The 26,011-nt window shown below is 48.0% G+C and overlaps 3 protein-coding genes across 10 annotated transcripts in view; 2 read left to right on the top strand and 1 right to left on the bottom strand.

Annotated features, from left to right (window-relative positions):
- Positions 1–4,603, top strand: part of ANKFY1 (ankyrin repeat and FYVE domain containing 1) — an 84,525-nt gene extending 79,922 nt beyond the window's left edge. For both annotated transcript variants that reach the window (XM_019743813.2, XM_019743814.2), the window contains one exon: positions 488–4,603. In XM_019743813.2, coding sequence (XP_019599372.2) covers positions 488–620 — 133 coding nt within the window. In that variant the 3' untranslated portion in view covers positions 621–4,603. The remainder of the gene's footprint in view (positions 1–487) is intronic.
- A 214-nt stretch (positions 4,604–4,817) lies between these two features.
- On the bottom strand, positions 4,818–21,789 carry CYB5D2 (cytochrome b5 domain containing 2). Of its 6 annotated transcripts, XM_019743816.2 has the most exons (5): positions 21,170–21,781; positions 17,104–17,244; positions 13,190–13,376; positions 7,220–7,308; positions 4,818–6,287 (listed from the first exon to the last, which is right to left on the bottom strand). In XM_019743816.2, the coding sequence occupies exons 1-5, from the start codon at positions 21,417–21,419 to the stop codon at positions 6,067–6,069; spliced, it is 888 nt and encodes a 295-aa protein (XP_019599375.2). In that variant the 5' UTR covers positions 21,420–21,781; the 3' UTR covers positions 4,818–6,066. The 6 variants fall into 6 exon arrangements, with proteins under 6 accessions (XP_019599375.2, XP_074175643.1, XP_074175644.1 ...); XM_074319542.1 differs by lacking the exon at positions 7,220–7,308 and having other exon boundaries at positions 6,064–6,287; positions 21,170–21,772; XM_074319543.1 differs by lacking the exon at positions 7,220–7,308 and having other exon boundaries at positions 6,064–6,284; positions 21,170–21,771.
- An 85-nt stretch (positions 21,790–21,874) lies between these two features.
- The window catches only part of ZZEF1 (zinc finger ZZ-type and EF-hand domain containing 1), a 101,686-nt gene continuing 97,549 nt past the window's right edge, over positions 21,875–26,011 (top strand). For both annotated transcript variants that reach the window (XM_019743825.2, XM_074319540.1), the window contains exon 1: positions 21,875–22,371. In XM_019743825.2, coding sequence (XP_019599384.2) covers positions 22,018–22,371 — 354 coding nt within the window. In that variant the 5' untranslated portion in view covers positions 21,875–22,017. The remainder of the gene's footprint in view (positions 22,372–26,011) is intronic.

Below are 26,011 nucleotides of genomic sequence, written 5' to 3' on the forward strand. Positions count from 1 at the left end.
GGGATGAGATGACAGGACAGTGCGCAACTGTAGTGATGTGGTGGGGGGGGGCAGGGGCACTCACCGGTGGGGTTCACAGGTCCCCGGTAGCCGGTCAGGCCTGGTGTCATCTTCCCCAGGCTCCCTGCTTGCTGTGAAGCTGAGCGGAGGTACTGCCCTCCCGGCCTGAGCACACGCTGCTCTGCCAAGAACTGAGGAGCTGTTCCCATGAAAACGAGATGGTTCTTTGGCTGTTGCTGAGCCTCTCCTGATCTTTAAAGCAAGAGCCTTTTCCAGAACCACTTTAACTGAACTGCTGGCTAGAATTCTGTTTTCATGCACTAACAGTTACACAGGCGTTGGCATGATGGGCTGGCGGGGCACACTGCCCGCAGAGCACCGGCCACGGGCTGGCCTTGTCTGCCGAGGTGCCCCTGCGGCTTCCGCCGAGCTGGGAGCAGCCTCCTCCTCAGTGCCCCTCTCATACTTCCTCTCTTTGCTTCCACAGTCGTCACTGCGGGCGTCTGCTTTGCCATAAATGCTCGACCAAGGAGATTCCCATTATAAAGTTTGATCTGAACAAGCCGGTGCGAGTTTGCAACATTTGCTTTGATGTGCTGACTTTGGGTGGGGTCTCCTAGTGAGCCTCCAGGAGGGGCCAGGCCACCTCCCCGGTCACCTCCCCAGCAGCTGCTCTGCTCACCAGCCTGACCCCACCCAGAGCAGGAGCTGGCAGTCGTCTTCCCGCGGCAATAGACTGGAGCAAGCAGTTAAGGACCATGGTGTGAGAGACCCCATTTCAGATGAGTCTGTATGATTGTCCGTGTGTCTGCCTGTGATCGAGGTCACTAGATGTCTCACTCATTGGACCAGGCCATTTAGCCTAAGTGGTAAATGTGATAGGAACTAGACCCCATTCTGCTAGCAACGTACAAGAACACTTTGCAAACCATTTTCCCTCCCAGTAGCTCAGTGTCCATCTCAGAGCGTTCATGAAGTTGTCCTGCCTGGGCGGACCTACTGGGCAGAGCCTCACAGTAGGAAGCTGGTGTCTGGCTGCTCCGTGAGAGCTGGCTATACTCTGGGGTACGTGGCTGTGGACTTTTCTGCACAGTATTTTCATAAAGATTCTAGGATCTTCTTGCCCTGAAGTCTTTAATTTTATTTTTTTTTTTGGAAAAGCTAAGCTGTATTTTTAGTGAGCTGCCCCTTTAAAAAAGGTGAAATATTTCTAAACAGGGTTCAGAGATGAGAGCTGAAAAATCGTGGCCTTAACAACTGAAAGCTTTACCAGTGTTCATGCTACGTGGGTGTCAGGACTGCAGTCTGGCAGCCTGACCTCTCCTAGCAGCCGTCTCCTCTCATCCCGCTGTGTCCTGTCTGTGGACTCCTCCATCACTCTGCCACTGAGGAAATGCACTTTTATTGTGCTACACTTTTTATATAGCTGCATTATTGGTGATTCCAATTTAAAACTCCATGTTCAAAAATACCCTCATACATCCATGCATCAGTGATTCCGATGATCCGCTTTGCCTGGACCTCAGCTCACACTCAGTCTTAAAGGGAAAATCTCCTGCAGAGTGTCATTTGGAGCAAGAGAGTCACACAGGCCAAGTGATGAGAAGGGGTCTCGAGCCTCAGGCTGGCAGCTCCCGTCTCCTTGACATGAATACTTCTTGCCGAAACCTTTCCGAGTTATGAAGTGCTGTCAGTCCCAGGTCCCAGGCCTAGTTCTTTGTAGTGTGCCCTGCCCCTAAGAGCCAACAGCCAAAGGCCCAAAGGCCCTGGCCACGCATGTGACCCAGTTTTGAAGGCTCTGGCTTGTATGCAGAACGAGGCCCCCAGAGCTTATTGGGCCTTAGTCGCTGCTGGTACATGATATTAACCCTGAGGTGTTAAACTTCTTTTCTTTTGAAGGTTTGGCCAGTGTTTTTTAGAAATGCACATTTAAAGAGAAACTTACCACTGCTTAAAAATATATATATACTCTGAGGTGAACAATATGTGTTGTACAGTAATACTCAGAGACTAACAATCTCAATCATATGTACTGATTTTTTTTCAGACATCTAATAACCACTACATTTTTTTCATTAATGAAGTATGGATATATGTGTAAAGGGACTAAATATTTTTTTGCAACAGCCTTTTTTGTTTGTTTGTTTTGGATAGTGGTATGTCTTCTGTGTTGCTGTAGACTTATACATTCTGTTGCCTAAATATGTGTGTAAAATGAACTGATAAACCAGAGTGCTACTTTTTTTAATATTTCTGTGATTTATAAGATATATATGCTTTCTATGTTAATATGAGCTTGTGCACAGTGTTTAAAAGACAAAATTAATTAGAGTTGGGGAACTAAAAATCTGTGACATATTTCGTATAGAATTTTTATAGAAAAACAACTAGTTTTGGCAAACACTTGACCATGTGAGGCATGTGGTCAGTTTCCGTCTTCTGTTGCCTGAAGAGGGCCACACGGAAGCAAGGCCTCGTTAGCTGGCCTGTTTCTGTAACTGGAAAGTAAGATAATTATGCTTCAGATATGAATTGAGGTGGTTGGTACTTCTATGCTTGTTCTTTTAACATTCATGGTGGAGAGAGGAGGATGGGAATGCAGTCGGGGCTGAGGCTGATTGTCCTGCCCTCGCCCTGCCAGACCAATTTGAGTAACAATCTTGCCTCTTAATTGCACTTAAAATCATGTTTAAAATATGTTGAGTCACGCTTCTGATTCTTCAGCGTCCAGGGATAGCTATGGTACTGAGCAGCCATGGGTTAGGGGAACATTTTGTGAGTTCTGCATTGGTTTCAGGGCGCATTCTCGTAGCTCTAGAAAAAGCCCCTTTCCACAGCCTTAGGAAATCTCCGATTCTGCTGATGCTTCTTACGGGGGTGCACTCAGCAGGTTCCTGGAGTGGGGGCTGCCCTGGCGGGTCGCCCCAGACACTGCCCCGGCTGGGCCCTGACATACTCGGTCCTCTCTGTGCTTTCCAAGCTGACAAGACTTGACTACAGAACTGCCTGGCTGTTCTTGTTAAATTTGAACCCGTAGCTTAACTACTAGGAGCAAAAACTCGATTTTATTCATTTAGAAAGTTGCCAATTGTGAGTGAGTAGAACAGGAAGAATAAACTTTATGGAATATAATTTGCTGCATCCGTCAACGTTGTTATGCTGAATTAGCTCTTTAACTGCCTCTTGCTCATCACCAGATTTACTACACAGTGTATTCCTAACTTTTTTTTTTTAAGACAAAGGTACAAACCATGTGCTATGTATAAATCGAATGGCTAATACTAACTTGCTATGATCCTGTAACACAGGAATTTCCCATAAACTTAAGTGCCTACACGTAGGACTTTTTAATTTTCAGTTACCTTTTTTAATGGTGTCTTACAGAATGATGTGTTAGAACACGTGTTCCATTTGGAGTTTGTTGCCTGTGCACTGTCACCCCCAGTCACCAGTGTAGTCGAGGCTGGATTAGACTGCTCAGTTCACCTGCCATATTCTCTCCAGGAGTGGGGTCCCTGTGACTGTTAGTCCTCTACCTCAGAGCCCTGAGTCATTTCTGACCGCCCTGTTCAGCTTCCTCAGTCTTCTCCCTGAATGGGGTCCCTGCATGGAGCTCAGCGTGCTTGTGGGCTCCCCACCACTCCCGGTTCGCATCCCCCACCCGCTGTATTGAACGGTGTTGTGCTAATCTTGTCCATAGGCATGAAGTGGAGGGAAAGTCTTGGGAGGGGGGAGAGCCTGGACTCATCTAGGTTTCTTTAATCTGGAGGAAAAGAACACTGTTGGACTGTGTCATGCTGAGACCTGAAAGGCAAACGAACTCCCCAGGTGACGGGAGCCTGAACAAGGAAATGTAGCTCTTCCACGAACAGACCCACTTGGAGCTTGCAGGTTGAGACTGAAGGAGCGCCTAAAACAGGCTTTCTTCCAGGACGGGATTGCTTCCCTCAGGACAAGCCCCAGAAGAATGGGGCATGGGGCTGGCTGGCGAGCCCAGCAGCTCCTAATCTGAAGCACCGATGCTCCCCAGCCCAGCCCAGCCCGGGAGAGGAGGAAGCAGAGGGGAAACGACTTTCTGAAGAGCTTTGGAAACCGCATTCTCATTTTGTGGAAGTAATTTAGTGAAGAGCTGATTGACAAGATACAAACTACACACTTATTAAATTCCCAGAAGTTATCATAGATGCCTTAAAGACTTTCTTTGGAAGATCATTGCCTGTACGGTTCCTTTTGTGTGTGGCATAAATAATATATTAACCTGTTAAACAGACGACATTGGTTTTCTGTGGCTAGGAAGGCTCAGGTTGGCAATGTGTTCAACATAATGACTTGTCCTTTTTTGGCAGATGTGTACAGTTGGCTGTTACTGTGACACACCTGTGTGATACCGAGGGAGAAGGCAGTAGTAGCTGGGCAGGAACTGCAGGCACACATTTGGGTTGGTCACCTTGGGGTGGTGCTTAGTGTGGGGTGATGGCATCGTATAGGACCATGGCGCTTATCAGCATTCTTCGGAGTCTGTGTAATGGAATGTATTTTTCAAATACTGATATTTGCATTTTCTGTAACAATCCCTTATAATAAAATGAGGTAAAATTGTGCATTTAAAGTGGAAACTTTAATAAGATCTTTGTAGTTACTTTTAATGCAGAAGTACCGATAAGCATTAAAAACAAACAAACATATTTTTAAAACTTCTGACGTGAATAATTTTCTTTAACGGCTACCCTCTAGGAAAGTTTGAATTTCTAGCACTTTTCAGAAACACCTTGTTGACAGTAGTGAAAGAGATTTTAGGCATAATGACCAGCTGCCTGGATTTACTGTGCTCCTGGCCCAGACTTCAGCTCCTGGCAGCGTGTGTGAGCACAGCGACAGTCTCAGCCACCTGACCCCCCTGACGCTCCCCAGAGGACCCTGGAATTCCCTGACTCCATTACTGAGGAGCAACTCAAGAGGATCTGCCCAGGCTGAGGTTTCTGCTCGTCACACTCTGAAGGGAGAACTGGCACTTTCAGGAATAACTAGGAAGGTTTCGGGGCTCGCATGTGAAAATGTAATGATCCATAAAGCCCCTGTGCAGTCACAAATCTAGTAGCGCACTTGGCCCTCACTTTCTTGAACTAACGTATTCCCTTTTTTTATTTTTGACCTGTCTTCCATTTTGCTTAGCCCTTGTTCAGACCAGCTGTGGTGATACATCTCATTCTCTGGTGGCTTTTCCCACAGTGGTAGAAACTGTTAGGTGCTTCCACATAACTGTCCCGAGTAATCCCAACAGCCGTCCTTAAGGCAAACACGGGTCATAATATGTCATAATGTGAGTATAAACAGGAACCAGACATACATCAACTTTCACTCGTTTTCACCCAGCCAGGGAAGAGCACTGGGTTTTAATTCTGCTTTGTCACTGACTAGCTGAAGTATTGGGCAAGTTTTGTCCTTTCTGTACCTTAGTGTCTACGCCTATGAAAGGGAAATGACTGGTCTTGTTTAGCTCACAGGGTTGCTGTGGGGAAGGTGATCAGTGATACATCCTTCCTCGTGCAAGTGCACAGATCCTAGTGTGCACACCGAGTCCTCTCCGGTGAGGGCTGATGGGAGCCATGTCTGCTGCCTGCTTGTCGGAATCTGGGGGTTCTGGCAAGAGGAAGTGATCTCAAGGGTGGGGGCTCAGCCCAGGGGCATCTTCCTCGGGGTAACTGCAGATTCCTGAACACACAGCCCCAACCTGACCAAGGGGGTCTCCCTGTCAGAGCACAGCTTGTCCTGGAGCTAAGCAGGGGCAGGGTGGATAGTCAGACACAGCTCCCTTGGTTGTGGTCATGCAGTGGCTGAGCTGCGACCAAAGTCCCGGGCTCTCCACTCTTAGTTCTGTGTTCATTGAAAACTGGAATCTCAGAATTTAGAGGAAAATTAGTTTCCTTCATGATGTTGGAGGGCAGCTGACCAGCTTTTGCTATAAGTGCTCGCTGGTGTGGCAGAGGAAGCAGACATGGGTGACAAGCTCAGCGCTGTGGTGCAATGGCTGTTGCAGACATTAGAAGGCGGGGGGCAGCCGGATATTTATGCCCCTTTTCTGGTCCATAATGTGAGAGCCTCAAGGCTGGCATGGAGGTTAAATGAGAACAGATAAAGCTCCCTGCCCAGGATGGTTGCCCAATGCGTATTAGTTTTCTTCTCCATTTCCGTCTGCCAGCAAGTCCTAATTGCCAGAGCTGAACTTTCTGTGGCTTCCATCAGAGAGGCACATCCTCCCGCCATGGTTTTGCCCAGGGCCACCTCTGCTGGAGAGAGGAAGGAGAGGCAGTTCCCCAGTAAGCACTCACTGCCATGGCTGAGCCCTTGGGACCATTAAAATGACAGCCTACTCCTGCTGAATCACTTAAAGATCCACCCAATGCCCCATCGTGAGGAGGCTCTTTAAAGTAAGTGACTGGCCTGAAAGAGAAAATGAATTCTCACCGAGTGAGGAAGCCAGCGGCCTGCTGAGGCTCTGCCGGTCCTGCAGGGTGGGTGGGTTCAGGGGGCAGAGATTAGGCAGCCTCTAGGTGCCTCCCAAGTCCGCACTGGGCGGGGAGGGCGCAGGGTGCCTTGTTTTGCTTCTTTCTTTTTGGGAGAGTCTGAACATCTCGGGACCTGGCCCCCACACTTCCCCTGCATTTCTGCCCCAAGAATGGCCTCTGGGTTCTCTAAGCAGGGGCTCACCCCATTCTGGAAGCTCCTTGAGGTCAGGAGCCTCGCTGTCCTCCCACCCGCCACCCCATGGCACAGGTGCTTGGTAAATATTTGTTGCATGAGGAGGGCCAGAGCAGTGGCCGTGACTGGTTCCCAGTTAGCGATGCCTCAGGCACTGAGCTCAAGGGCTGTGTGAACCTGGAACAGGCCCTAGCCTCAGCTCCTCTCCTCTGTCTGCTTCTGCCCCGAGGGGGTGGGGGGCAGACACACACCCAACTATGGAGAAGTGAAAGTGGCCCTGAATCAGGACAAGAGCTGGACTTCTAGGCTCAGGGCCATTGCTGTGCCCTTACTAAGGTCTTTGGGCCATGGCTGCCTCATCTCCAAAATAAGAGCTCACTGTGCACTTACCACGTGCTAGGTACTGTAGATTTAGGGGTACAAAACTAACTAACCCTCGGTCCCTGTTCTCAGAGAGGCTGCACTCCAGTGCAAGAAGCTGACAGGCCATCCATGCTTACAGAACGCTGACATTTGTTACCTGAGAAGTGAACGGGGTAAGTGCATCTACGTCCAACTGCGTGCGCGAGTTGGTGGGCCAACTCGCGCACGCAGGAGGTGCTGACTGAGCTGTTTTAAAGAGACGAGAGGTGGACACACTGAGCCGTGGACACACTGAGCCGTGGACACACTGAGCCGAGGAAGGAGTCATCCCGGGCAGGAGGGACAGCTGAGGGAAGGCCCTGTAGGCTTAATGCAGTGAGGTGGAAGCGGAGAGAACGGTACAGGCGGGAGGTGGTGGGGGAGCGAGCCTGAGGAGACAGAAAACCATCTTTACAGGTAGGGGAGCCACCGAGGGCTTGAATGGGGATGCCCTGGCCATTGGAGAAAGATGCTTTCCGCAGTGTAGAGGGTGGGCTGGAGGCAGGGAGTGCAGGCAGACTCCTGCAGGAACCGAGAGATGACAGCCTAACCTGGATGGAAGGACAGAACTGAGGAGGCGGAGTTGCCAGCACTAGAAATGGGTGGGGAGGAAAGGACAGGACAGGATGGGAGCTGTGATGGTCGCCAGGATTCTTAACATGCTGTGACTGTGTGTAGATGGTGACAGTGGAACCATCACCAGGGGACCTAAAAGAATCAGGGAAAAGATGAAGACTGAATGCCAGAAATGTGGAGGAGAGATGCCTACAGAAATGCCTGGAAAGCCGCCTGGCCTATGTACAGATTTGGTAGCAGTCTCAGCGGCCGCTGAAGGAGGAAGGGGTTCATGGAGGACAGGAGGCTTTCAAGGAATGTGGCCACGGGACTTGCCAATACAGAATTTATCCTGCTGTTCAGCGGAGAAGGGCAGAAGCCAGGCCAAGGGGGCTGGGGAGCTAGGGAAAGGCTGTGGCAGGAAATAGATACCGTGCTGCAGAAGAATGTGGTAAGGAGGGCGCTTAGTTCATGATGGGAAGGAAGTGAGCTGTTTCATGCATACTTAGGAAAAGCCAAGAGGCAGCAAGAGGTGAAAGGTGAGGAAGGGCGGTGAGGAAGGTCGTGGGTGGCAGAGGGGTGAGGAGCAGAGCCCAGGTGTGAGGGACAGCTGGCCACGAGGGCAGTGAACCACGAGTCTACTGAAGGGGAGGCAGGCTCCATTTTCTAGTCAGTGAATCTGGAAAGCTATGTAGTGAGATTAATGATAAAGGAGAGAAAAAAGAGAGAGAGAAAGGAAGAAGAATAGACACTAGAACAAGAGTTGAGGGCATTGGGACAGCACCAAGCTTCATTTCCTTCTCTGTAAAGTAGGAACTTTCCTTGCCTGACCTACTTAAGAATCCAAGTGGTAATGGGTATGTAATTTGTCAAGTGTGGATTACGGATGAGCTTGGACATGCGACCCACCGGCAAAGCCGCAAGCCTGGCCACCGCGCAGTGGAGGCTGTTTGTACTGGCGTTTGCAGCCTTGCCCAAACTTTGATGTTGTGCTCAGCAGTTACCTTGTTAGAGACGTGAAACCGCAGACTTCTCCCTTTGAAAACACACCACACCTAATTTAAATGTTTACAAGAGAACTATCCTTGCTTTAAATTGCGTTGTTCAAAGGCATCAAGATTTGCTGCATCCATATAAGCAAAAGCTTTTCCACTTTCCAGAATTACCTCTATCCTATTTTATTGGCACCTCTCACTGTATTGACCCAGCTCAGATCAACTCACTGTGCCGTTTGGTTGTAAATTCGTTTGCCTTAGGGTAGAGGTCTTACATGTAAGGTTATATAAAAATCAGGCGTCACATGTTTAACCAGTGAGGAGCTTGGGACAGTTACGTTGACGCTGTTCACTGTTTTGTCTTTTCTGGATGTGTCTGCATGTTTCTGAGTGGGAAGGGAATGATGTAGTCCCTTTTGGCCAGTGCCCCCGACCAGGTTGGGGGTTATAGGTAGGCCCAGGCCAGCAGCTGAGCCGGGCAGCCTGGGAGTCCTTGGGAAGGAAGCTATTGGAGCTCAGAGCCCTTTGCTTGTCTGTCCAGTTAGTTTTGCATTGGTCATATTTGTTTTTTTATATATATATATTTTATTGGGGAAGGGGAACAGGACTTTATTGGGGAACAGTGTGTACTTCCAGGACTTTTTTCCAAGTCCAGTTGTTGTCCTTTCAGTCTTAGCTGTGGAGGGCGCAGCTCAGCTCCAGGTCCAGTTGCCGTTGCTAGTTGCAGGGGGCATTGCCCACCATCCCTTGCGGGAGTCAAACTGGCAACCTTGTGGTTGAGAGGACATGCTAGAATCAACTGAGCCATCTGGGAGGCAGCTCAGCTCAAGGTGCCGTGTTCAATCTTAGTTGCAGGGGGCGCTGCCCATCATCCCTTGCGGGACTTGAGGAATTGAACTGGCAACCTTGTGGTTGAGAGCCCACTGGCCCATGTGGGAATCGAACCGGCAGCCTTCGGAGTTAGGAGCACAGAGCTCTAACTGCCTGAGCCACCGGGCCGGCCCTGCATTGGTCATATTTGTGCCCATTAATATCTGAGGGCTGTGAAGGAGGATGGCAAGTAGATGTAGAGAATACAGGCCGACAAGTACCAAGCGGGCTGCCACGCTCCGGCCTCAGTCACCAGAATGGTGAGCCCCTGGTAAGGAGCCACGAGGCCCATCTGCAGAAGCCAGAGCCCTTTCAGGCCCTCGTTTAACGTCAGGAACCATCCTACGTCACATGCGGTGTAGGCAGGGTTCTCTGTGGGTTTTCCGCATACGGGGCACCAGCTTAGAGTAGGAAGGAGCACGTGATGGCCAGGGGTGGGCAGCCTGCATACTCCCCCAAGCTGGGGTGGTCCAAGTCCCCACGATTTCTGTGTGTAGGATTGTCCGGCGTCTGGTCACTCGGGGGGCCAGTTGTTCTCACACACACGCAGTGGGGCTCCTTGGCACCTGGCTTATACAGCTTCCTGGGGACGCCAATCCAGTCTCTGCTCACACCTCCACTGAGAGAAGGAAAGAGGACTTCTTAAAAGCATGAACTCATAAGACTCTGGGAAGGGGAGAGGAGGAAGAAGTAAGCCAGGCCTGCTGAAACGTAGAGGCCATTCCATTTCCCGTCTGGCGTTTTCCCAAGGCGGTGGTCTGGCGTGTTCAGCCCGAACCTTCGTGCTCTCTCCTAACTTCCTCCAGCCGTCCCTGCCCAGGGCAGAGTCCATCGTCCTTTCACTGCTCCCTCGGTCTTGCCCTGTGCTTCCTGGGAGGCAGCACTCCCTGCATTGGTGGTAACACCTGTGAAAGACTCTCCCCCACTGGCTTGTGAGCTTCTCAAAAGCAGTGCCTGGCTCTTGATTCTCTTCTCCCTTCCCCACTACATCCTAGTGCTGGGCTGTGTCTTGATCTTAGGGTCTTGGGCACTTGGGGAAGGGTGGGCAACTGAGGCAACAATGCAAGCCTGATGGTCAGCCTTCTCTGGGAGGCCCCTGGCATTCCTGCACCCGGCACGGGCCCAGTCCTTGATGGGCATGGGGGAAAGACCTAACTCAGCTTAGGGTACAGAGTTCCGTCTCCATAGACTCACGAGCCTTGTGGAAAGAAAAGGAGATTCTTGGAATTGACGGCCCGTATAGGTGCTGGTGCCTGGAACCAGAACCACTTGCAGTCAAAGGAACTGCCACCCAGTTAGAGACCATCTCACTTGCTGCCTACTCAGCACCAGGCTGTCAGGGCACTAAAAGGTCTCCCTCCTTCCTTCCAGCCATCCATCCCATTTCTGTGATCCTTATTGCACACCAAGTCCCTGCCTTCAGGACTCATTTCTCTCAGGCTAGCGGGATATACATACATGTGTGAAGAAAACAACAAATTGGGCTGAGGCTTAGGGATAGGGCCACATTCCTTGGAGTGGGTCTGGAAGAGCTTTGTGGGGAAGGCAGAGCCTAAACAACTCAGGAAAGTAAGAAGGGGTTACAAAGACAGAGATGAGGGCTGTGTGTGTGTGTGGGGGGGGAGGCTCTCCAAGGAAGCAAAGTCAAGCATCTACATGCACACAGGTCCGCCCTATAGAGGACCACCTGCATTCAGGCTTGTATCCCAGCAAGGCCCACCTTTGTCCTAGCTCCTTCCCCTAAAGTGGGCAGGCCAGGTGTTCACAGCTCCCTTTCTGGAGACATGATGACACTGGAGAAGTTGTGTCTTCAAAAGTGATAGCCAGGAGACAAGGGGCTTTCCTTCCTTCTACCTTCACCCCTGCTCCCCTGAATGAAGGTGGAGGAAATATATGATGGATATGGTGGCTGGCCCTAGAGAAAGCTGGTAGCTTTGGCTGTTTGTTCTCATCCACAGAAGGAATCAGCCTCAAGGAGAGCAAAAAGGCATGACCCCTCCCTACAGAAGAGGATGGATCTACCGACTTAGCACTTATAGAAGTGGCCCTTCTCGCAGCAACAGCCTGTCTGCCTGCCCCTCCTTAGTGCGAGCTGGGGTCTTACTTTGAGGCCCTTGAGGCTGGGGGATTTGTCTAGTTTCTTCCTTCCTTCCTTTTCCCCCTTATCACGGCTAAAGGAGATTTGAGGGACTTGAATTGCATTTGAATCCAGGCTGGCCTGATGATTAAAGCAGGAAAATTTTTTTTTTTCCTCCAGCTTCCCCAGACCAACCTGGAATAATCCCGGTGGCATTTATCTGAATCTGGCTCACCTCACTTTCTTACAGGAAAAGTCTTCTCCATCTAGCCTGTATTTCCTGGAATTCTCAGAATTTGCAGTGTTTTTAAGACAGCACCTCAGGGAATCATTGCAAGTAGCTGTGCCCACATCCTCATCCCTGTCTTCTGGAGGCAGGAATGATTTGTGCTGACAAATAGGAAACGGCAGCCCCTGGATGGATGAACAGGCCAAAGCAAGCAAGACATAGGACTTCTTTAAGAAGAAGAAAAAAAATTAAAAATATGAATAAAATGGCAATAACTATATATCTAGCAACAATGTCTTTAAATGGATTAAATGTTCCAATCAAAAGACACAGGGTGGCTGAATGGATAAAACAAGACCCTTACATATCCTGCCTACAAGAGACTCACTTCAGACCAAAAGACATACACAGACTGAAAGTAAAGGGATGTAAAAAGATGTATCATGAAAATGGAAACAAAAACAAAAAGCTAAAGTAGGAATACTTATACCAGACAAAATAGACTTTAAACCAAAGGCTATAACAAGAGACAAAGAAGGACCCAGTAATCCCACTTCTGGATATTTATCTGAAGAAACCTAAACACTACTTTGAAGGGACATATGCATCCATATGTTCACTGCAGCATTGTTTACAGTGGCCAACATGTGGAGGCAGCCTGGGTGTCCATCAGTGGATGAGTGAATAAAGAGGAGGTGGTACATATATACAATGGAATATTACTCAGCCCTAAAAAGAATGAAATCTTGCCATCTGCAACAACATGAATGAACCTAGAGGGTATTATGCTGAGTGGAGTAAGGCAGATAAAGAAAGACAAACGTCAAATGATTTCACTTACATGTGGAATCTAGAGAATAGGATAAATGAACAATCAAAACAGAAACAAGCTCATATATATAGACAGCACTTTGATCGTTGCCGGGTGCTGGGGTTGGGGGATATGTGAAGGGGTGGAAGGAATTAAGAGGTACAAATTGGTAGTTACAAAATAGTCATGGGGATTTAGAGTATAGCATGGGGAATATAGTCAGTAGTATTGTAACAACTATGTATGGTGTCAGATGGGTACTGGATTTATCAGGGTGATCACTTTGTAAGTCATATAAATGTCTAATCACTGTGTTGTACACCCAAAACTAATATAATATTGTATGTTTACTGTAACTGAAAAAAAACATATTTTTAAAAATTGTGCAGAAGAGTCTAACATGTAGCCAAAGTTGAGAATCACTATCCCAGAGCACATGCATTTTGAAAACGTTCCCCTGGGTTAACAATCAACTTATAGTTTCACTGAAGTATAGACAGGACGACCTAGAAGTTGGATTTGGGGGCGAGGTAGAAAGAAAACCTCCATACCTCTTTTGGGAGCACCAGAACCGGCTGCCCCTCGTTGCGCTCCACTCAGCATTGCATGGTGGAAACTTCTGCTTCTCTTTCAGTCCCTGTTTATTTGCCTCCAAGCCTTTGGTGATCATGGCTTCTGCCTGGGTCAGTTCTGCCGTAGGCAGCCCATCCTCTCCGTAGAACCTTCCTACCAGCCTTCCTGTGGCGGCAGGAAAGCCGATGTCAGAGTCACAGTGGAGGGCGGCATGAACGGGTGCTTAGCTGCTCAATCAGTTGTAGTGAAGCCCAAGTTCCCAGGGGTTCTGACTTCAGAGCTCTTATTTATTACAAACTCATTGTGGTGCTTTATCCCTGTGTCTCTTTTTTTTTTTTTTTTGATTAAATTTATTGGGGTGACAATTGTTAGTAAAATTACATAGATTTCAGGTGTACAATTCTGTATTACATCATCTATAAATCCCATTGTGTGTTCACCACCCAGAGTCAGTTCTCCTTCCATCACCATATATTCGATCCCCCTTACCCTCATCTCCCACCCCCCACCCCCCGACCCCGTTACCCTCTGTATCCCTGTGTCTCTTGACATCTTAGAAGACTCCAGGGAGAAACATCCCTGTTCTAGCTGTAAAGTCCTCCAGAGTGGAAGTTATAAAGTCTGTCTCACTTCCAGACATCAGCTCCCTGACAGTGGAACTGTGTGTGATTTAGTTTTCAATGCTCCACAGTGCTTGAAGTACAAAGTAGGTGATCAGTAAATATTTGACGAATAAATGGCTTACTGTGTAACTTTTGTGTGGCTTCAGTTCTTCCCAACATTGAATTATTTTGTCTTACATAACTGTAAATAAATCACTCATTGAGCATTTAGTCAGCGTCAGTGCTATGTTAGCACTTCAGCGATACTTTGTTAACCCTCTGAGAGAAATCAGTGTTCCCATGTTCGCAGGAGAGAGACTGGGAGATTGAGTAACTGGGGGAGTCTGTGAAGCTAGTAAGTGGGACTGGACCGAAACTCATGCTCTCCCTTCCACCATTCAGTCCTTCGGTGGATACACTGAGTGGAAACCGGTTTAGTTTAAAATCCCTGTCAGAATTTTTAAAGATCTAACCTACGGCGGCAGCCAGCCAGTGGTCAGTGAGCCCGTAGGCCAAAGCCAAAAAGGGGTCAGTTCTTCTTAGGTGCAGGGACTTTCATCTCCAAGTCCTGAAGTGCAAGTGGCCTTCACAGGCAGCACTTGTCACAGGGCCACAGAAGGAGCAGAAAGCACTTCTAGAAGGTTTGACCAAGTAGGAGGAAGTAGCAGTAGATACCTGCCCCAGTTGTGCCTGTCAACCTCTTCAGTCCCTGACTGACTGACTTAGATTCCAGCGTACCCAAGATTCACTTCATCCTCTCAAGTCCAACTTCCCCTCTGGACTTTTCCAATTCTATTTATGTCACTTTGGGCCTTTGTTACCTGCTCAGGAGCCTGGGATCTCTCTGACGTCGCCTCCTTCACATCCAAATGTACACTTCTGTTTGTTCATGTCTAGTCCATTCGCAAATCTTCTCAGTCCCACCTTAGAAAAACACCCTGATTCTGTCTATCCCTTCCCATCCTAATCCAAACTATGGATTACAACAATAGTCTCCCAACTGGTGTCTCTACTTCGGCTCATGCCTTCCTACAGTTCTTTCTCCACAAAGCAGCTAGGGTGGTCATTTAAAAACATGAATCATATCATGTTATTTCCGTGCCTCGTTTAAATCCTCCAATAGTTTCCTAAAACATGTGGATACAATACAAACTCTGACTCTATAACCATCTGACTTCTCTTTGCTTGTTCAACCTCTTCTCAAGCCATTCCCTCCCTCGTTCACTGTAGGCTCCTTCCCATGGGCTTCTTTTCTGTTCCTTGACCATGCTTAGCTGCTCCCTACTTCAGCACTACCGTTCCCTCAGCCTGACTCTTTCCAGATCTCAGTATGGCTGGCTCCTTCTCATCTTTGAGGTCTCAGCTTAACTGTCATCTCCTTTAAGAGGACTCCTCTGACCATCTGCTATAAAAGTGCCACACCTCCCCCAAACATGCTTCACATTAGTTTTATTGTATTCACAGCCCTATCTGGAGTTGTCTGATTGTTTACATAATTATGATCTATTTCTCCCCACCAGTGAGGCCCTAGCGCTCAAAACAACTTAGTACCGAGCATTCATTTTAAATACTCGTTAGAGTAAATGAAGGGATCGAGGCTTGCAGTCTGTGAGGTGGCCTGGCACGATAATGCCTCCCATGGAGGGTCTCTGTATCCATGGCAACAAGCCTCTTGGTGGGTTTTATACAAGACAGGGCAGTAGTAGTAGAGACAACAGAGAAAGAGTTGTAGAAGCTGCATCATGAAAATGGTGGTGGCCGACTATCGGCTGGGCCTCCAAGCCAGTGCTACATCCAGAACACAACAGGAGACAGCTCATTTTCCCTTGAGGTCTGGCCACGTGGCTGCCACGATGGCTTCCTGGTTGTCCTCAGTGTGCACCCATATAATAAACCTTCGTCCTCTGATGTGTCCTGAGGGTTTCTGGTGACCTGGAAGAGCCTAACATAGTCCCCCCACCCCCCGCCCCCATAACATGGGCTGACAGAGGGCAGGAACTGCACCCAACTCATCCCTGGTCCACACGAAGACTAGAACCGTAGCTTATCCATAGTACATATTCAGATATACCCCAACTTTAACTAAAATCCTTCTGAAGCATTTCCAACCATGGACACCTCTCATCCCACCCCCCATACCCCCCCCCCACACACACACACACACTAACACTGTTAGGACAAGACTAGTTCACTTTCTCACCAAACACATCAGTTTGCTCCCCAAACACCAGTGTGACTTGTTGGGTCTGGCCTCCTTTGCCGACTCACAGGACTCCATTCTCACCCTTTTGTGTTGGGTTTTCTTGTCCTTATTAACCAGCAATGTTTCAAACTTGGTTCAGCAATCTCATGGAAAAAAGGGAGAACCAAGCCTTCTGAAGGACAGATGGACAGAAGTCAGTTCCTTCAACGGCAGACATGGTTGTGGGCTCAGGACTGATCTGAGGCACACCAGGTGAAAACAAAGAAGGGGGTGATGCAGATGGGATGTCAAGGGCCAACAACGGTGGGTGTGGACGGGGGAGGGGACTGGAAACAGAAATAATTTTAAACGTTATGAAAAAAGCCTTGGGGCCAGCCCGGTGGCTCAGGTGGTTGGAGCGCTGTGCTCCTAATGCCGAGGTCACCAGTTCGATTCCCACGTGGGCCAGTGAGCTGCACCCTCTACAGCTAAGATTGTGAACAAAAGCTCTCCCTGCAGCTGGGCTGCCAGTAGATTGGAAAAAGCCCTCCAACCATCGCAGTTTACAGTGATTTGCAAAGCAATCTAGTGTTTACTTTACTATCTGACATTTCTTTAGGACATGTTAGGTGTCTTCCCATTTAACAGGTGAGTTCCCTCAGGTCTCACCAGTAAGTAGCAAGTATCGTGCCCTACACAACTGGCTTTAACAAATGTTTGATTAGCTAATGTTTGTCTCCTCACAGGACAAAAGAAAAGGATATGTGTCAAAACCGCACACAAACAGGCTTCAAGTCTTCTGACAGTGTGTTAAAGCCAGATGCCTGAAACACAGAGAGATGGGAAACCTGCCATCCTGGAGCTGGTTGTTCAAGGGTGGTACAGGCGACCACGGGCTGTGTGGCCACAGAGCCCAAAGCAAATGGCCGGGCAGTCCCCTGCCAAGAGTAAGAGTGAGGGAAATGGGTGCCCCAACTATTTCCTTCCGGGACTCACTGGCACACTAACAACAAGAGTTTTGAATCCAATCCCTAAAGAATTCTGGTCCCTTAAAAAAATTGTAAGAAAACTAAGTGAAATCTTTGGAAATGACCTATGAAATACCTACCAACACATTCATAATTCTTCTCATAGAACGAGAGCCAATGTTGAAGTGTCAGCATCTCAGAAAATGACAAGTCAGATACATCATCCACCAGGCCTGCTTCAGAGTAGTCCCCGGTCACAAACGCTCTGGATGCATCTCGGCCTGCAGGAGACACGCTTTCAGTAGGTTAACTTGTAAATCACCAACACCGTACCAACTCTAATCTATTTTTCTGAGAAACATCTCTTGAAAACGCCCACTCTCCACCCCCAAGTAAAGCTGACCCCACCTCCTCTGTCACAGATGCTCCTGGATCTCAGACACCCATTTGGCATTTATCACATTCTTTCACTTACTTTCAGCAACATTTAACCCAGCTGACTACATGCCTTGCTGTTCATGACACTACACCCCTGGTTTCCCTCCCGTTCTCTAGCTCATTTTCTACCAGCCGCCTGGATCAATTCTTGATCAATTCTACCTCCTCGGCTCCTTCCACACCCCCCACTTGACAATCTCATCCACTCCTGTGCTTTCAAATACCGTCTCTATGCCAAAGATCGCCAAATTTATATCTTTAGCTCAGACTTCTCTTGAGCTTCAGACCTGTCTAACCAATTGTCTACTCAATGTTACTTACTTGTCTTACAGACATCACAAGTTCAAAATATCGACACTGAACTAATTAACGGTCGTCAGCATCCCTAACCTCAGGAAACCGGCAGCTAGTCGAGTATTCCCTCTCTCAGTAAATATCAACCAGTTGTTCAATCCAGAAATGTCGTCCTTGACAGTTCCTTCATCCTTCACATCCACTCAGTTCCCGAGTCCTATCATTTTTTCCCAAGTAGTCCTTGTATCAGTCTGCCTTTCTCCCTCTATCACTAAGCAAGCCCAGGCTGCCATTGTCTGTCACCTGAACTACTACAGTCAACCCCTAGGCGTAGGTCTCCCTGTATTCAGTCTTTCCCCACTAATCTATTTTCCATACAACACTTTGACTGATATTTTAAATACAAATTGATCACGTCATTCTCTTGCTTAAAAATTCTCAGTGGCTTCCTTTTGCCCTATGATAATGTTCAAATTCCTTAACATGCCATCCAGGGCCCTGCACCAGCTGCCACCAACCTTGCCTTGCCACTATGCTCCCCTCCTTTCTCTCCTCCTCCTATGTTAGGACCTCTGATAATTCCAGGATATTTTCCTTTTAAGACTCGTCACAAAAACAATTCATTGTTTATGTAATAACTAATGTTTGTGTTTTCTACTGGTCTGCAAGTTTTATCAGGGAAACACCAAACTCCTTTAGTTTTGGTGACTCAGTGTCTGGTAGTGCCTGATCTTTAGTAAATTCTCAATAAATATTGAGTTAATGAAATCCATACAGTCAACCGATTTTCAATAAGGGTTCCAAGATAATGCAAAGAGGAAAATAATTGTCTTTTCAACAAATGGTACTTAGACAACTGAATTGCCATATTCAAAAGAATGAAATTAGATCCCTTCCTCATACAATATAAAAATTAACTCAAAATAGATCAATGTATGAACTAAAACTCTTAGAAAAAAACATAGGTGTCTGTGCCCTTGGATTAGGCAATCATTTCTTAGACAAGGCACCAAAAGCACAAACAACCAAAGAAAAAAATAAATTGGACTTTATAAAAATTTTTTAAATTTGTGCTTTAAAGAATACTATAAAGAAAGTGAAAAGAATCTACAGAATGGGAGAAAATATTTGCAAATCATACATCTGATATGGGTCTAGTAACCAGAATATATAAAGAATTCTCATAATTCAACAATAAAAAACAAACAACCCAATTAAAAAATGGACAAAGGATTTAAATAGACATTTCTCCAAGGAGTATATACAAATGATCAACAGGCACATGAAAAGATCTCAACATCACCAATTATTAGAGAAATGCAAATAACCAAAACCACAATGAGACACCATTTCAAACCCACTAAAATCACTACAATCAAAGAGACCAAAAAAAAAAAGACAGACAATAAGTTTGGTGAGAATGTGGAGAAACTGGAACTCTAATACATTGAGGATGGGAATGTACAATGGTGGAGCCACTTTAGAAAACAATTTGGCAGTTTTTTTGAAAAGTTGAACATAGGGTTACCACACGACCCAGGAATTACACTCCTAGGTAAATGCCCAAGAGAACTGAAAACGTGTGTCCACACAAAACCTTGCACATGGATGTTCACAGCAGCATTATTCATAATAAGCAAAAGTGGAAACCACCCAGATTCTAACCCAAAATGAATAAACAAAATCGGGTATATATACAATGCAATACTATTTTATCATAAAAAGGAGTAGAGTACTGATTCATACTGATACACCATGGGTGACCCGTGAAAACATTATGCTAAGTGAAAGAAGCCAGTCACAAAGGACTACAGGTATGATTCCATTTATATGAAATGCCCAGACTAGGCAAATCATTAGAGACAGAAAGTTGATAGTGGTTGTCAGGGGCTGGGGAGTAGAGGGTATAGGGAGTGACTGCTAATGGATATAGAGTTTTTCTTGGGGGGGAGGGGATGATAAAAAATGTTCTGGAATTAGTGGCGATGTTTGCACAACTTTCTGACTATATTAAAAACCATGGAATTATATACGTTAAAAGGGTGGATTTTTTAATTATGTGAATTACTTATTAATAAACCATAAAATATTGACTGAACAAATGAATTTAATACATCTGCTTCCCTGCTAGACTGTGTGGGTAGTGGGGAGCATGTCATAATCTTTGATTCCTCGGCACCTGGCACAAGGCAAGCTACATGGTAGTGGTCAATAAATGGATGTCGAATGAATGTCGGGCATAAAGGAACTCAGACAGTAGAGCACATCGCAAAAGAAAAACCACTCCAGAAATGAAAGGTTTTATACTCCCACCTGTGCATATAGCCATGACAGTGGCATCAAAAAGTGCCCTCGCCTGGCAGGTAAATAAAACCCTTGATTCCAATCCCAGCTCCACTTGTAACCAGCTCACTGTGTAGCCCCTGATAAGTCCCTTCTTTTGCTGGACTGTTTGAGGAGGCTGGCAACACCAACTGAACTTAATTCCTTCTCTGTCAATGCTTCTATTTCTGAAGTTCTCCTTAAAGACAGGGAGGTGACCTGTATTTAAGTACCAGAGGCAGCTTCCTAATTCCTCTAAGATAACAAGTGGAAAATGCTTATTTAATATTAACTTAATCACTGGCCTTACGCTTGCTCTGCATTTGTTTTCGTTTTCTCTTTTTAAATCTAGGAGATGGTCATTCCTCTGGGATGGTAAGGCACATCTCTAAAAGCAATAGGCCATTTAGTGGTCCTAGTCCAAGTCTTGTCAGTACTTAGCTGTGAGGGCTTTTGGCAAATTACATCAACCCCCTCAGGTGTAAAACAGGGACAGAATAAACTTCCTTTGACAAGTGTTCTTTGCAGCCTCGCATATGCACAGCTTTGTTCCAAGTATTGGACTGTAAAGGTGACCAGACACTTTCTCTGCACGCTAATCTCATAATCTTTTTAAAGAAAGGCAGAAAAGTGCATCTGTACTAGAGGCAAGAACTACTCAAACCAAATGTACTATTTTTAGGGGAAACTTGGGGAGGGGGGCAAGAAAGGTTACTTCGGATGGGGACATACTGGAATCAGCAAGGGAACTGAGGGCAGGAACAGGGTCTCATTCATCTCTGTGCCCTGACAGCCACGCAGTGTGGCACAAAGCAGGTGTCCATCTGGGGGCTTCTACCGGTGGGTAACGGGTAACTAACTAGAGGCAGGAGACGGGTTTCCTGAACCTATGTCAGGAAGAACGATGCCGAACGACAGGAAAGATAGAGGCCGATAACTGCTGGCCGTAATCCCATCAGAGACAGACCAGAGGGTGGTGCAGCTGAGCCCAGCCCCGACGCTGGTCAGATGAATATGGGGACGGGTGGGGGGGGGGGGAACAAAACAAAACATAAACAGATGAATACATGAATAAATGAATGAATGAACGACGCCCAGGCGGCTACGGGCCCGCACTGGAGCAAGCAAGGGCGTGAGCCGCCTCGCTAATACCTGCGAAGCCGCTATAGTGAGCCCCAGGCTCGTAATGCCGCCGGCCGGGGGACACATCGTAGATGCGGCCGAGCAACGCCAAGTAGAGGCCCGGGTCCCCGGGGCCGCCGCGGTAGCGGGCCAGCTCCTCGGGCGTGAAAAGGCGGAAGCCAGCGCGGGGACCCCACCAGCCCGTCAGCCGTGCTGCCATCGCAGCCGCCGCCGCTGCGACCAGGCCCAGCCAGAGTCCGCGCCCGCCGAGCCGCAGCATTGAAACAGCCGCACACCCTCCGCTCTTCCGAAGTTGCCGCCTCTCCGCCCACAACTGAGATGGCGGAGAAGCCGGCCGCGACGTCCCCGGAGCTACGCCGTCTCTCCCCTGTCCGCCTGTCACTGAAGGGACAACGGAGGACTGAATGGAAAGAGTCGGCCGAAAGCCCACTCCCTGGCTCCGGCTCTTTCTCGTGCTTTTTCAGCACAGCTGGTGCACGTGGAGGGAGACCGAGGAACTGAGCAGCGGAGGGACCTCTTGGCTGGCGGGTTGTCCGCCCCCAACAAAGATGGTGGCCCACGGGCCGCGGGGTGGCGCAGACAGTACGACACCCGCGCCCTCGCCGCCGTCCGGGTCCCACCCTTTGCTGAGGCTGTCCTCGCCTGTCCTCTCACGACAGTTGGTGGAGTCCGCTTGACGGCGCCCTAGCGACAGCAATCCTCGCCGCACGGCGAGGAAGCCGGAAGCCGCGGCTGCCGCCGTCGTCCCCTCCCCGTCCCCGCCCAGGCCCCGCCCGCCAGGTGCCGTCGCAGGTTGACCGGTCCAGGCGGGGAGGCGGAGGCGGCGGCAGAGCCCGGGCGCCCGAGACGGAGACCCCATGGGGAACGCTCCGAGTCACAGCAGCGAAGACGAAGCGGCAGCCGCGGGGGGCGAGGGCTGGGGCCCGCACCAGGACTGGGCCGCAGACTCGGGCGCGACCCCGGGACCGGGCCCCGCGGCCCCGGCGCTGCCCCCGGCCCCGGCGCTGCTGGAGCCGGCCCGGCTGCGAGAGGCGGCGGCTGCGCTGCGGCCCGCGCCGCCCTGCGAGTCCCTGGTGTCCAGGCACCACGGCGCGCTGCTGCGCTGGCTGGAAGAGCGGTTGGGCCGCGGCGAGGAGTCCGTCACCCTGGAGCAGTTCCGGGAATTGCTGGAGGCTCGCGGCGCCGGCTGCTCGGGCGAGCAGTTCGAGGAGGTCAGGCCTGGCTGGGGACTGCGGGGCCGGGGCCGGGTGGTCGCCCCCAAGGGCGTGAAGTGGTGGGTGGTGGCTTTGGAGAAGCCGGGCAGGAACCCGTAGGGTCCGCAGGGTCCGAGAACGGGAGCCTGGGAGCCGGGACGTGCACGGGGGCTCTTCCAGCCTGTTCACGACCGGAGCCGGCTGTGAAGCTCTTTAACCTTTATTACACGTATGGAAAGCCTGCACGAGGCCGTCCTTGCTCCGAAGTACGGGACAAGCCCAGATGTCTTTGCATGTTGTTGTAGCACAGACGTTTGTGCAGTTGCCTGACGCTGGATCGGCTGCTCTCTGGAGCTTCCTTATCAGGCCCCAGAACAGTCTAAGGGAAAGGAGGTATGGTCGCTAAGGGAGTGGTGGTGAAAACCAGTCTGTTCTATTGGCCAACGGGTTTTTGCAGAGCACCTTCTGAATCCAGTGTGGGCGCCTAACGTACGTGGGAGGAGAATGGCATATACTGGAAAAACTCACGTTCTAAAAGCCATTCGCATCACCCGATAACTAGCATTTCCAAACTACACATTTGTTTTTAGATCCTTGAAGAACCATGTTTTCCACTCTTTTAAAACCCGATAGACCTTAAAATTGATGGGCAAATACCAGGTTTCCTGTGGATACTTGTAATTATACAGTTTTTGACATAATTCCCAACATCATCTCTATTAAATCATTAACAGCAAGTTGATGTGGCAACAAAATATTTTCTTTGCAAGGGATCTAAGGAATTATCTGTACTGAACACTTCCTTTTAGAGTTAAGAGGACTGATCCAGGGTCACCCAGTGAATTATTGACAAAACTGTCACTCGGATCTCTTGATTTTTGTTTGTTTGTTTCTTTGTCCCATATCCCACTACCTCCTTGGGACCCTATTTCTTTAACTCCACAATGTTATAACGAAAAGGTGCTTAATTGATGAAAATGAGTAAGCCATGTAGCATCTTCTGTGTCAGTGAACAGTGAGTACATAAAGCAGTAAACTGACAGCTACTTGTAATGCCGTTAAAAAGTGATGTACACTTTAGAACCAGAGGCTTTAAAAATATTTTAAGAATGTTTTCCTGTACATGGCCAGAATTCAGATAATCTGTTTTGTATGTTTCTTATTTTTCCCTTTAAAAAATACCTGTAAGGCATCCCAACGCTTGAAAATGTTGATCATATTAGTTAGTGGATGGTCTCCATTACTTTTTTTAATTAAAAAAGAGTACCCATAATACTTTCCACTCTAGTCCTAGGTGTATTATGAGAAAAAGAGCTGTGCAGATCTGTTGAAAGAGTTAACACATTTCAGAATTGTCCAAAAGAGAACAGAGAGAAACTATTTACATTGTCCGACAGGAATAGAGTCACAGGTAGTTTATAGGAATCCTGTAATGTAAGGCCAAGAAGTCTTTTGGGTGTCGTTCAGAAATCATGGTCATTCATTGAGCAGGTATTTATTGGGAATATACTGAGTGCCAAACACTTGGATGATAGTGGACAAAGCAGATAACGTGCTCTTAAAGAGTAATGTAGTACTGAAAGAAACATTGACCCCACAATTAGTGGCATGGTATTTTCCAAGGGAAAGTGTAAGGAAAAAAATAACAAGAGTATTTAACCTCATCTAGGGAGTCAAGGAAGACTTACCTGAGAAAGTAACATTTCTGCTCAGATTTGAAGGATGAAAGCAGACAAGGAGCAGAAGGTATTAGTGTTTCAGGCAGAAGATACCTTATACATGAGTCCAAGGTCCAGAGAACGGAGAATCTGGAAGAATGGTATGATGTATTAGGATTAGACAAAACTGCTTCAAGGGGCAGGAAATCCGGTGCAGTGGTGGTTTAAACAATAAAGAAGCTTCTTATCTATAAAGTCCAGGTAGGCAGTCCAGGGTTGATATGGCCGTTTTATAGTCATCAGGGACTTGGCTATGTACATCTTGTGCTGTCATCCTCCACAGGCGGCTTCTGTTTAGTGATCCACATGACTCCCTCATCTGTCACTTTCCACATTCCAACCAGCAGAAAAGGGAAAAGGGAAGGAGGGGGTCACTCCTCCTTTCTTAAGGGCCTGGCTCACATCCCATGGCCCACACCTGGTCACATGGCCACAGTTAGCTGCAAGGGAGGCTGGAAAATACCCAGGTTCCATGGCCAGAAAACAGATACTGGGTTAAAGTTCACAGTCTTTTACTCATGTGTTTAGATCGTAGAATGCAGGAGGAGGAGAACAGGTTAGAGACGTAGGCAGGGACCAGATCCTGGGGGTCCTTTGCAGCCTCCATTAAATAGGAGTTTGGAAACAGTGGTGTTTTAAGTCAACTGCCATGATGGTTGTGGCTGCCTTGTGGAGAACCAGTTAGATAAGGGTCAGAGTGGATCCAAGCAGATCGGTTAGGAGGCTATTATGACAATCCAGGTAATAGGTGGGGTGGTGGCAGCTAAATGGTACTAAGTGGACAGTTTTGTGAGCTATTTAGGAAGTAGAATAAGTGGTTCTTGCGACTTAGGTGTGGGTAGAGAATTAGAAGGAAAGGAATCACAGATGACTGATCTTACTGACTTGGCAGGTTGGACAGATGGTAGGGCTGTTGGCTGAGAAAGGAAACGTTTTCGGGAAGGGATGGTCTGGAGAGGGGAGATGAGTTCAGTTTGGCCATGTTGAGTTTCATGTATCTCTGAAAGTGCTACGTGGAGAGAGAGTTGGGTATGTGTGTCTGGCGCTCAGGAGAGAAGGCTGCATGACGTATATTCATCTGTTTGCACAGTTGGGTTTCATGAGAAAATAGACACATTTTGTCCTCTCATTTTGATGAGGGTTTTTCTTTTTTTTTCTTTTGGTGACCAAAAGTGAAAGGACTGGGCTCTGTAAGAACTTACATCCCTTAGAAGAAGTCCATGGACTATTTAGCATAGTTAAATCCAAAGGTCATTCAGCCACTGTAACTAAAGAAATATACTGGAAGAAAAAGCTGTGAATGGTTGTACCTTCCAATGATGAAACACAAAATCATGGTAGTTACATGTGCAACGTAAAAGAAACGTTAAGGAGTCATAAACACAGCAGTAAGAACTGGTGGTTTGTAAAATGTTGAGTTCTTATTTTATTTTTATAAGAATCCCTGGGACAGTCCTAGAGCTGTGTCACGGGGTATGAAGTATCCATACACAGAGCTCTCAAAAGGTGTGCTTGAAAGTCCCCTTCAACATCCATGTAATTATCCCACCTTACTCTCTACAACATGTTCAAATACATAGTGTCTGATAACTTAGGCCAACATGCGGGGCAGGTGGGTGACAACAGCCACGAAACCCAGGAAGAAACTGAGGGCTCTGCAGGCTGGGTTCAGGCACTTCCTTAAGTAAGACTGGACATGACGCTTTGGCACTAATGCTCCTGCCTCCAGATCCCGCACCCTTTTTCCTTTAAGGGACTGGTTCTCTGTGATTCTTCTTTAGTCTCAAGGATACATAATTAATTCTCTAAGTTTCCCTTTATGCTAAGGAAGGCCTGGCCTGGGAAATCCAAATTGGAGGAAAAACAGCATGTATTTTTCTTGAAGCCCATTTGCCCGTTACTAGATTTGGGGTGGAGGGGGTGGGGCTTGGGTTGGTACT

This window comes from Rhinolophus sinicus, linkage group LG15, assembly GCF_036562045.2.
Source record: "Rhinolophus sinicus isolate RSC01 linkage group LG15, ASM3656204v1, whole genome shotgun sequence".
NCBI classification, from domain to species: domain Eukaryota; kingdom Metazoa; phylum Chordata; class Mammalia; order Chiroptera; family Rhinolophidae; genus Rhinolophus; species Rhinolophus sinicus.

Bases quoted from the DNA above. Each gene is read 5' to 3' on its own strand.
- CYB5D2 (XM_019743816.2), bottom strand. From the start codon at position 21,419: ATGCTGCGGCTCGGCGGGCGCGGACTCTGGCTGGGCCTGGTCGCAGCG. The intron at 7,309-13,189 runs GTATGGAGGTTT...TCTTTAAAACAG, and splicing joins TTCTGGTGCTCCCAAAAGAG to CTCAGTCAGCACCTCCTGCG. The intron at 6,288-7,219 runs GTAACAAATGTC...TCCTCTCTCCAG, and splicing joins TTACCCCGTTCACTTCTCAG to CAGAGGTGGCCCTGGGCAAA.